The 12,775-nt window shown below is 39.7% G+C and overlaps 1 protein-coding gene across 1 annotated transcript in view; it reads left to right on the forward strand.

The window, feature by feature from the left end:
- The window catches only part of LOC139966220 (uncharacterized), a 36,645-nt gene that overhangs the window by 8,103 nt on the left and 15,767 nt on the right, over window positions 1–12,775 (forward strand). Inside the window, exons 2-6 of the mRNA XM_071969035.1 lie at window positions 1,096–1,285; window positions 2,110–2,166; window positions 4,008–4,112; window positions 5,201–5,320; window positions 6,593–6,646. Coding sequence (XP_071825136.1) covers window positions 1,192–1,285; window positions 2,110–2,166; window positions 4,008–4,112; window positions 5,201–5,320; window positions 6,593–6,646 — 430 coding nt within the window. The 5' untranslated portion in view covers window positions 1,096–1,191. The remainder of the gene's footprint in view (window positions 1–1,095; window positions 1,286–2,109; window positions 2,167–4,007; window positions 4,113–5,200; window positions 5,321–6,592; window positions 6,647–12,775) is intronic.

Genomic DNA, 12,775 nt, shown 5'->3' on the forward strand with positions numbered 1-12,775 from the left:
AGGGGGCAGAAGAAAAGTCAGTGACCGAAACATTAAATTTAAAAGTAAACAGTTTAACTATTTGTAACGAGGCTTAATAAGAGGTTCGTTTCGAAATGTTACAGATATTTTGTGGAATTAGTGAATAATCTAATCAGATCGAAATACTTCTTCATAATCAGCAATATTCATTACTAAAGTCCGTCATTGCCATACAGCAAAATGTTTCGTTTGTTGCATAGCTATTTTGGATAAATTTCATATAAATGACAACGTGTTGGTTAAAGATGTTGGTTAAGGCATGGATATATGATGTCAATTGAAGACGTTTTCCAGGTCTCGCACCCGGGAATCGCACCCGGTCATCAGCCTCTATATGTAGGGAGCTATGGACACTAATGTGATATCCAGATAAGGAAGGCGGTAATTTCCCAACAGTCCACGGTCCTTTATATGACAACACTAGTTCACTTTGTGTCGTGTTTAGTTATGATATCGTGACCAATATACAATATGTGCCAAACCCCGAAAGCATTTGTAGTTCTATGCCACTGTCTAGAGATACATAAATAAGAAATATCACAGAATCGAGAAAATTAAATGATCGGGGAAAGAAATTGAATAACATGATTTTGAAAGATGAAAGAATTTGGGATTTGCTAGAACTGCAGTAAACACCTATAAGCTAGCTAACTTCAAAACAGGTTGCACGAGACACGAGATTATACTAATAATAATAATTATATATATTTTATATTGATTATATATATATATATATATATATATATATAAATATATATATATATATAAATATATATATATATATAAATATATATATATATATATATATATATATATATATATATATATATATATATATATATATATATATATACATGTGGGGGGGTGTTTTTGAAAGTCAAAAACGGTAATTGAGCAATTAATATGCGATAATAGAGTCAAGCCATTCTCATTATTTTATAATCACATGCAGATATCAAACCACAGTTATTATTATGAAGTATGGCTAAACTGAGTAAAAGGGTATGACTGTTCCGTTTGTTTGTGTCAGAAGAGGTTTCGAAGTACTTCCTGTTCTGTTTCTGTTTCACCCAGCTCATTATTTAAGCCGCTGTTTCTGAACAATATAGTATATAAGTTGTATAGGTGTTGTTGGTGCACATTGGATGTTAAGACGTAGTGATTAGTACTATGAGGCTATGGACAACCCAAACATTGTTACAGTGGAGTTTGATTATTGCAACATTGCTGAGCCAACCGATGCGACGATCTGGGATTGTCCAAGGTAGGTACAGATTACTGAGTATGTCCACAGCGTTATAAGACGCCGTGCAGCTATATATATATAGCATCGTCGGAGAAGTCTACCGTGACATAACCTTAGACTTGGTGAAAAAGTTCAAAAATGCTTATTTGACAAGTCTTGTATAGTAACTATTTCCCTCGCTGTATGTGCGATTTCATAGATACGCTTTATCGATGGATGACATTTATCATTCAATCAATCAATCAATAAAGGCTCTGAAACACAAGTATGATACTCGTTCTAAAGCATGTAGGCTTCTACTTCCTTGCATGTTGCATTGTAAATATTCTTCATAAATTCTGGCATTGTATTGTAGCATAGAAAGTAAAATGGAGATTTTAGACTGTTACTACTCTTCTTATCTTATGGAGGGGGTGGGTGAATTTTGAGTAATTTTCCGCAACAATATTAATAGTCAAGTTAAGCCTAATATGATCAACTTTCACCACATTCTGTAAAGACGAGTGATAGAGAGACACTCTCCACTTTCCATTAAACCCGAAAGATTTGAAATATGTTGATACTAATAGGTTTCATTAATTTCCTTCCTCTTTCCTGCTTTGGTTTACATGTAACTCCATAATTGATGATGCAGGGAATCCGAAAGTTCATTGAGTGTCATTGATATATTGAACATGAACTAAAACAAATAGTTCCTGTTAAAGTTGTTGAAAATTTAGCATATTTTCTTATTGTCTCCATAAAACTACAGTTGTGAAGTACAAATTTGAGGAAGTATGAGCACACATTTGTAAGTTTGTTTTTACACTAAATGTAGTCTACTTGCTTCTCATTTTCTTTAGCCAACGGGAGAACGAGCAGCTGTGAAACCACAGGCACTGATATGGGCGTTATTGGCGGTAAGTACCGATGACCATAAGGTTAAGTAATACTTACAATGTGATGTGAAATTCATCCCCATCTCCAGCTAGATAAGTTTCACGAGTATTACTGCATATCGAGGTCCGGTCTTAAAACTACTGAAGGAGACACACACCCGACCATCATCATTGATCTATGTGATAGAGATCACTGTCATCAACAACTAACCCTCCCCCTCCTCATCCCACCCTCCAGCCAGGAGACACACACCCGACCACCATGATTGAGCTATGTGTAGTGATAGAGATTACTGTCATCAGCAACTACTCATCCACCCCCTCCTCATCTCCAGCTCCCCTATCCACCTCCTCATCCCACCCTACAGCCAAGACACACACACCCGACCATTATCATTTGTTCTATGTGATAGAGATCACTGTCATCAACAACCACCCGTCCCCCTCCTCCCCCCCCCCTCCAGAGCAACACACCCTATACTATAGAGATCACCTCCTCCCAAACAGCTATATGAAAGAGAAAAAATAATCGTATTTCCTTCGGAAAATATCACAGGTTTAATGTTCCCTCAAACATACAAGACTAAAGACTTGCATAAGCCTAAATGTGACAATAAGTGGTAACATGTGTTTCAATTTATTATATTATTCTTTTAAGTTCTTTAATACAATTTTCTCCTCCTGTATTGGAGATGCTGATTCTAATATATTGAAGCTGTTTTTATATCGTTATTGTCGGCATTAGTTTCAGTGTTGACACTGTTCGCATATTATATACCATGAAAATATGACAAGGGAAACAAATAAAGGTTCACGATTTCATATGCTAGTGACGATTGCCATCATGGATTTATAAGGACAAACCCCAGACTTTTAGATTTGGATACATCCCAAAACGGAGTTAGATTTTTCACAGCCGTTTGTATATGAGTTGGTCATCACCCAAGGTTTTTGTCATGTTAACTGGAGAGGATGGTTGGGTTTGTGTCTTATTAAACTATAACTTGTGTTTCCGTATGCCTTTTCAAGTAAATATAGGGTGAAGGGAGGTGGGGTGGTGAGGGTGGTGATTGGTGGTGGTGGGGTCTGTTGTTGGTCATAAGTTAACTTTCAGGTGCTATCTGGGTATTGCATTATCTATAATGACAATGATTAAAAGAAGAAACGATGCATTTGCAGATGAATGTTGGATTAGAGTTCCTTTTCGGAAATTGCAAGGATGGCTTTGGGAAGAACATTAGTCTTGATATGTGTTACTACAAGACAAACTAAAAGCAGTCTGAGTGCCATTCATGTTCCTACAGCTATTTCAGTCTTTAAAGATATTCAGTTTTAAAATATGGCCCAATCTCGAGACTGCTCCTTTAAGGCAAACTTTATGATGACGTCGGCTCCTCAGTGCATTCCTTAATGTTTCATGTTAATCGGTCACGTTTTTATCAACTCTGATAATTCAACCAAAACATGTTCTTTTAATATCAAATAAAGCATGAACAGAGCATGATTTGGATATTATATATTGGATATATATATATTCAACAACTGTCCATTTGTTCCTGTAAAGTTTATAACACATTGTGACATGTCACTTGAGGACATTAAAGTCTTAAAGCTTAATTATTCAGTTAATATCGACAGTCTAAGCAATCTTTATCTCAGTACTACGTTGTAGTAAACAATTAAACCACCACGACGATGTACTTTTTTTCCCCAAAATTTGGGCATATTCGAAGAGATGAATGAAAAACTCAAACCAAACCAAATCAAACCAAACCAAAAGTGTTACCGTTCTTTGTTATTGTGTTGGTCAAGACTTAATCATTAGTCGAACCCACTGTTTTTTCCGTCTGCTCTTATTCCAGATTCTTGTGTTGATCATTGTTTTCGTTATGAGAGAGGCCGCAACTGCCAATGCAATTACCAGTGTATTAAATGTCGCAACTGCTGCGGAGATTATGAAGACTGTAGTAAGTGTTCGATATAGTTTAGAAATGTATGTGATATTAATTGTATTTTGCATAGCTTCCTAAAACTACATTGTTGTAGGCACTACAGGCATAACAAGCACTACACCCTACATTACACCCCATCCTGGTGCACTTCCCTCGCACACTTAAGTCGCGTTTCAGCCACACTTACATTGGAAACCATTCGGTCGAGTTATATTCACTCTTAGCTGCAGGGCACTTTAATCAACAAGTTAATTCCATTATAAAGCACATACACCCCCACCCACGCCACCGAACTCACATATAAATATATTTAATAAGAATATATATATATATATATATAAATATATATATATATTACGATCTTCCTTACCGGTTTCGAACCTCTGGACACACAATCAGCGTCCATAGCCTAGTGGTTAGGGTGTCCGCGTACATAGCGGGAGGCCCGTGGTTCGAATCCCGGTGGAGGCTGAAAGTTTTTCACTGTTCATGATTTTCCAACTCATTACGATTTTCATTTATATATATATATATAAATATATATATATATATATATATATATAGATATATATAAATGCCCTAATTGACAGTTATACAAAGCCATTTTATACCCATTCACACACCAGTAGAATCACTGTGGTCGAGTGGTACGGACTGTGACACAAAGGTTCGTGGTTCGATTCCTAGCTTCGCCTGATGAGCCTCAAAGGATGAAAACGGTCGTGGAGCGGCATTTTTCTGATGTGTTGATCTCTGTCATACCACTTATGAACCGATTGTTTTTTACGATATTAAAATTAATTAGGTGCGCCCTGACAATTTGTAACGTGACGGATCAGTGCTCTGCCTTAATTGGCTTTGGTTCAATCAGTCGGCCGAAGTAAGCAGCATTAGTGCATTAGTCCTATTTCACCTTTCAACTATGACAATCAACAATTGCTTAGACCTGTGTGGGTGACATATTTTGCCTTACTCAAGAGATCAACCAACTAAAGCTATATACATCTTTTTACTCTCTTTCTTGTTTCTTATGTTTTTATTTCGAATTGATAAGGTGATTTTTTATTTCAAAGTGTTCAGTTGTAATATCTTCCTTTCTGTAGATAAGCTAGCATCGTGTGCCACGAGATGTGGTGCTGATTACAATTCATCCGATGACTGTCACTGTGACAACCACTGTGAAGAACACCAGAACTGTTGCTTTGATTACTCTGAGCACTGCAGTAAGTCACTATAAAAGGAGACACACATCCAAATAATCACCATTGGTATATGTGATAGAGATAATTATCATGAACAAATCCCCCCTCCCACCCCACTACCCCTCCCATCCCACCTTCCAGGCAGGAAACCCAAATATCATCATTGATCTATGTGATAGAGATGAAGTCCTGTCTTAAACAACTTACCCAAACATCGAAGAAAAATCTTTTTCATTCCGGAGATATTACAAAATGATTTAATGTTTCAAAAACACACACGAGAATGAGATTTGATCAATCATCGATCCACATTTGTTTAAATGTTTTTTTTTTCATGTTTTTTTTTATTTTGATAGAGATGGGTTTTACACATGCTGAATGTTCACTTATGAAGCTCTTCATACGACCTATATGTTGGCATTGATTTTAATGTTAACACCTTTGACATTCTACCTTTAAAATAAGAAAATAAGAACAAATAGAAAGTAAATTGTTTCGGATCCTATACTGGCGTTATGACATCACAGATTTCTAAAATGACTGCCAGACACGACTTTTAAACTAGGACATCTCCAAAACGGAACAAGTTTTTCGTAGCTGACGTAGGAGTGGGGCGGGCGAAGGGGGGGAGGGGGGCTTATTCTTCACAAAGATCACTATCATAACATTTTAAGTCAATGTTTTAAAGTTTAAAGTTGAAGGACTTGCAATATTTTGGGCCTAAAATAATCCATTCGAACACAATAATAAAATATGACGTCATCCAACAGCACCCAAGTACATTTTCGGGAAGAGCTGATTATTCACTTATATTGGATATAAACACATTTGCTCGGTATCTATTGTTGATATAAGTGCTAATGAGTTGTGTAGCCAATCTTACATATTATTGTTACTTCGCACAGTTTACTGAGATTCATGACGGCTTAATTTGTTGGAAGTTCGACATGTCTGCAGAAAGGGCTGGGAAACTTTTGTCTTGAAAGATAGTGAGAAACTTTAATTGCTAAATCAAGTGTAAAGTGCAAGTTGTCAAGTGCCATGTTTCCTAGAACATTTTGATGTGTGTGCGTGTGTGTGTTTGTGTATGTGTGCCTATAGAGGACATTTGTCTTCTAAACCAGTCTCCTGCCCTCGTCGTTGTTACTTCACTAGATCGATTTAATAATTGCTTTTAACTTGAAATGATGGTAATACTTATTTATCAAAATAAATATGTTTCATTTCATTGGCTGGTTCATGTAAGATTTCGATCTCATAACAAACTAGTGTACTGTATATTTTGCTTGTCAGAACCTCCAACCAGTACTACTGCAGTAACAAATTTGACCACTGAAGCGAATGGAGGTAAGTAGTTCTTGTGCTAGTTTGATAAATGTATTTGCTTAGTGAATGCCGCTGACGTTAAATAAACTGTCCCAGAGACAATTCCTCCAGTCTGGTGCAGTTATATACTGCGCCCAATGACCAGTTACCTCACAGGTAACTTGTTTAACCCCTGGGTGGAGAGAGGCAATTGAGATAAGGCATCTTGCCCAAGGACACAACGTAATGTACGTAGGCAGGAATTGAACCAGCAATCCTTGGATCACAAGTCCGACGCCTTAGCCAATTGGCCACCACGCTAGGTAAGCGCATGTGTATCTCATATCTCTATATTATATTGACCCACGTGGAGATGTAGTCTTTCTATTAAAGATGAGAATAAAGTTCCGTACGATGCTTTCACTTGACTAAAAGTGTCAATCATTGAGTTAAATTGAACTGGTTGTATACTTTCTACGACTGATAAAGAACAGCTTCTGAGAATGTGTTTGTGTGTGGGTGTGTATGTGTGTGTGCTTCTGAAGAGGACATTTGACTTCTATTTATCACAATAAATATGTTTCATGTCATTGGCTGGTTTATGTAAGATTTCGATCTCATTTCAAACTAGTTTATTGTTTACTTTTATTGTCAGAACCTCCAACCAGTACTACTGCAGTAACAAATTTGACCCCTAAAGCGTATGGAGGTACCGGTAAGTAAAGTTCTTGTTCTAGTATGATGGTGTATGCTTAGTATATGCCGCTGACGTTAAATGCTGTCTATGTTGGAAGACATTTGACATAATCTTTTGATTATGAGGAGTATAAAAGAGAAAGAGAAAGAAAAAAAAGAGAGAGAGAGAGAGAGGTGGAGAGAGAGAGGGTAGGAGGTCACAGAGTGAAGATTTAATTGATGAGATCAAGATACCGTCTACTTTTTCGGCTCAATGGAATCTTAACTAGTAAGTGATTGATAACTGGATAAGAAATTTTGAACATTTTCACCGTCCAAAGAAATGTTGCCTCATACTTTGAAACACATTCCAAAAGTAAAATTTGTTAACAATTTTCTAATTATTTGAAATGATCATGACCTCTGACCATGGGCGTCAATCCAGGGGGGGGACGGGGGGACACGTCCCCCCATATTTCGATGGATGGGGAAAACAATATCAAATGTCCCCCCCACACATTTGGAAAAAGAGTAGTGTCGTGGCTCTATTTGGTTAGGACTTACACATCTTAGGATTCATATCCTCGAATATCACTCAATGTTGCTGAATGGAGAATTCCACCCAGATCTCGTGAGTTGGTACCCTGAGCTCTCCAACAATTTTAAGCTTAGTCTGCCTTTCTTTCGAGGCCACTTCCATTCGTCGTCGGTTGAAGGGTATAGACAAATATTCAAGTGGATGAATCCAGCGGTACGGGCTATGTTTGGTGAAGTCGAAGCTCTCTTGTGGTCCTCGTCTCCTCCGCCAGTTCGACGGACGCCGAGAGATCTTTTAGTTTTGAGGCGTTTGAATACAAGGCTACGGAGCACCATGACTCTACAGAGGCTGAACCATGTGATCGTGTTCCATATTCACCGCGCAGGGACGTCGTTAGAGAGGGTGTGTGGGTGTTTCACCCCTTAACTTGGTAAAACTGACACTAGTTGGAAAATTGGAGTGCGACAGTCGGAATTTCCGACTGTCGCACTCTAGTTTATCTAGGCCTATTCATTTATCCCTGTTATTGTGCATGACCTATTTTTTCTTTAAATTTCGGTCAAAATTGACCCTTAACCTGTCATATTTACCACGTTTTCCTTGCCACTTTGGGAAATTGTATCTCGACTTATACTCCACCGTACAAAGCTTCGTATGATTTTGAATACTACAAAAAAATGCCTAATAGAACTACCGTCATAGGCGTAGGGGCCCAATTCGATTTTTTTTTGGGGGGGGGGGGTTGTAACGACTTGCCCGAAAAATATAACCAAAATTTTTCTCGCGCTACGCGCGCATTCCGCATGATAATTTGCATATCATACAGGCATGCATCGGTTTTTACATCGCATGCAAATAGCATGCAATCATTTTCCGTCTTATTACCCTTCCGTATTGGTGAGAATTGTTGGGTAATATTATTATCAGTTTAACCACTGAAAAACACATTGCAAATTATCTTTCTTTCAGTAGGTGCCCAAAAGCTATCAGCATATTGCCCAGATGTCACTAAAATATTTGGTTGGGGGGGGGGCAATAAGTTTGTGAAATGTGTGCCAGTGGGTACAAATGTATTGCAACAGTGCAGTCGCGAAAGATTGGGTTTTCTGACTGACACTGACCGCATCGTTGACGAGTAGCGCGAGAGTGGGGGGTACAAAGCAGCAGTCGGAATTTTCTGGCTTCAAAACCGATTTTCAGCCACTACACCCCCCCCCCCCCCCAATCATCAGGCCTTAGCTACGTCCCTGGGTACACGGTGGTTACATAGTACGCTCCGACCAGAATTCACCCGATAACCAGATGCAGATCCCACCTAGCAACCGAGGTAACTTGCTTGAGGACTCCAACGAACAACCACTGATTTATTTTCATGCCTTCATCACTTTAGCCACCACTCACATGGGACCTATTCTAAGTCTGACGATACATGCGCATGTGTGGGGTCCTGAAAACATAATAAAAGTGGTTTGTCTTGTTATCCTTGTTTTCAAATTTCATATAAATGTATTCTCGTAGACCTAGCAACCTGGTTTAACATGCTGGCGTTTGACGACTTTTGGCCAAATTTGCGGTACGCTCGCTGTACGAACTCGGATCTGGGCTATGCCTTATTAGTTAGTTATTTAAATTATTAATAATGGCGTATGAGGAAATGCACCATTTTGTGGTATGACTCCCAGGACGGAAAGTCGAGAAACTCACATGCAGTCGCGGCGGATAGCTTCCTTCGCCTATATGTCAGGGGACATTTTGGGACATCGTTCCTATAGACCAGGGGTGGGCAACCTGATGGCCACATGCGGCCCGCCAGTGCTTTTTTTTGCGGCCCGTGAGATGTCTCAAGAAAAAGAAAAAAATCAATCTATTTTGCATCATCACCAAAAACGAGCTAGCTGCTTAGAATTTATCTGCACTAATGATGCTGTCAGGTTGGTCTATTATCACCATTAATTATCAACTGGACTGTATTGACATTATGGCTTTGTGAATACAGATTAAGTACACACACCTATTGCTTGAACGTCCTCGGAATCAAAGGTTTGAAATCAACAGCAGGTCGTTGGTTAGGTGCGGCCCTGTCAATCTTTCACTCCTAAAATCTGGCCGCGATCTGCGTCGTGCCCATTGGGGCCCAGGGGGCACAGGCCCCCCACCCTCAAAAAAAATTGTTGTCAAAGGTGTCATAACATTTGTCATAATTAAAAAAAAAAAGTGTTTTCGAAATCGAAAAGTAGACTAAATATTCAGTTGCTCTTTGATGGTCGTTGCGGATTTTCCACACACCTCAAAGACGACATATCGGGATTAGTAATACCATTACCTTTGAATATGTTTGTCCTAAGCTCGCGTTTGATACAGTCTCAATTAACCTGGAAAATAATCACTTCGTTATCCCGCGTTTTACCTTAGGTTTCGCTACTTTTGCTTTTTCTGCCCATGTTTTCAAACGGCATAGCTTTTTATTCACCCAGTCACCACTTCTCACGGGCATGGGCGGTGATCATGGATCAGCCAACACAAAAATGTTTCGATATCTTAAATTTTGGGCGCTTCTGGGAAACGAGGAATTGGTAAACTGAGGAATAAATGGCGATCACTTCCTTCGAAAATATTTCCCAAAATAAAAAATTGCCGGAAATTTTTATCAATTTTAGGGGTGTTGCTTACTGCCATAATGCACGGGAAGTGCCGTTTCCTGCAATCTGAGGGGTCTGCCAGAAGTAAAATTTTCTTGTACGCTGCGCGCCAACTGATGGTGGCGCTCCGCTTAGATAGTACTTACGGCCGGATTACTATTATCGATTACGTCCCCCCACGTTTCAAAACGGATTGACGCCCCTGCCTCTGACCCCTACGGTTGCCTTATATTTTCAGGTTCAGGACCTATACTCGTGGTCATCCTTGTAATATGTCTGGTAATCACATCAGCGATCGCGGCTGCAGTGTTCATCTTAGTAAGAAAGAGAAGGACGTGAGTATGACCAGTATATGACTATATATGTATATATATGTACATACATTCAAAGTTAATATCTGATCATTAATATACAGTTGAAAGAAAGTTGAACCAAGTTTTCCTAAAGTTTGATGTGGTTTAAGTGTCTACCAAATAAGGCATTGTATTTTTAATCAACGGATAGGCGGTGGGTGTAGGAATGAGTTTATTGGGTTCCCTGCATTCACCATAGCATCTGCTTTTGAAAATAAGATGCAATGCTGAACATGTATCACGTCAATTTGGTACCGCGGTGGTTAAGAAATTGCTCGTCCATTCATATAAGTAACCTTTTGGCGTTCTATGTCACTTTGGTAACAAGATATCTATTTGTTTTTCGTTAGAAATCCAACGACGACTGAAAACGGAAGTAACGCAAATGGTAGTGGACCTACTAATGTCACATCCGGCACGGGGCAGGAGGAACAGGGCAGTATTTACTACTCTTCAGTAAAAGAAAGTGAATATGCAAATCAAGAAGAAGGATTTGATAGTAACTTTGCATATCAGATTTACGAAAAACAAATATTTCAAGATATTGTCACGACATAACATCATGAAATAATTTCTAGCTTGTGCCAAGGATGGGGCCGAGATATGCGAGCTTGTAGGACTCTACATCCTAAACACACTAGCAAGAGAATATGGGAAAGAATACATCGGGCTATACAGGGACGACGGCCTAGCAGCCTTCAAAAACACCAACGGAAGTAAAGCAGACCGGATAAGAAAACACATGATCAGCTTATTCAAAGAACTGGGGCTCAACATCACCATCGATTGCAACCTGAAGATCACCAACTTCCTCGACGTAACATTCAACCTCAACACCGGAAAACACTACCCTTACAGGAAGCCCAACGACCACCCAGTGTACATCCACAGGAATTCCAACCACCCACCAAACATCATCAGGTCCCTGCCAGCCTCAATCAGCAGACGTATCTCCGCCATCTCCCACGACGAGGAGATCTTTAAAAAAGCCGCACCAGCCTACGAGGAAGCACTCAAGTCAAGTAATTACACCGAGGGTCTCTCATACATCGCCCACCAACCTACCAAGAACAACCGAAACAGAAAGCGCAACATCATCTGGTTCAACCCACCTTTTAGCAGCAACGTAGCCACGAACATAGGAGGCACATTCCTGAAACTTATCAACAAACACTTCCCGAAGACATCGAAACTACACAAGATTTTCAACAGAAACACCGTGAAAGTCAGTTACAGTTGCATGCCCAACATCGCCAGCATCATCAAAGGACACAACAAACGTATAGCAGCCACCCACACATCGAAAGAAAAGGAAGCCTGCAACTGCCGAAAAAAGGACACATGCCCACTAAATGGAAACTGCCAGGTATCTAACATCATATACAAGGCCGAAGTGAAAACCATCGACAACTGCAAGACATACATCGGCCTTACAGAACCCCCCTTCAAGCTCAGATACGGTAACCACAAGATGTCACTCAACCACGAAAAACACCAAAACGCAACGGAACTCTCGAAGCACATCTGGCAGCTGAAACAGAACAACCAGCCATTCACTGTCAATTGGTCGATCGCCAGCAGAGCCAAAGCCTACAGCAACGAGTCGAAGCGGTGCAACCTCTGCCTCACTGAAAAACTCATCATTATCAACACAGACAAACGGACCCTCCTGAACAAACGCCCAGAGCTCATATCGAAATGTCGCCACGAAAACAAATTCTACATAAACAACTCCAGCCCAACCACCAAACACCGTCAAGAGAACCACACACAACTAAGGAGCGAGCACCGAAGGAAGGCAAAAAACCCCAACTACAGATCGGACGCAAAAGAGAATACACCTACAGCCGAACACCGAAGAAAGCCTTACAAACCCACCAACAGAACGGACGCAAAAGAGAATACACCGGCAGAACAATTCACCAACAACCGCACAATCCCCGGTAATCCCGACGAGGATCCTATA

The sequence above is a fragment of the Apostichopus japonicus genome, chromosome 1 (assembly GCF_037975245.1).
Source record: "Apostichopus japonicus isolate 1M-3 chromosome 1, ASM3797524v1, whole genome shotgun sequence".
Classification (NCBI taxonomy): Eukaryota; Metazoa; Echinodermata; class Holothuroidea; order Aspidochirotida; family Stichopodidae; genus Apostichopus; species Apostichopus japonicus.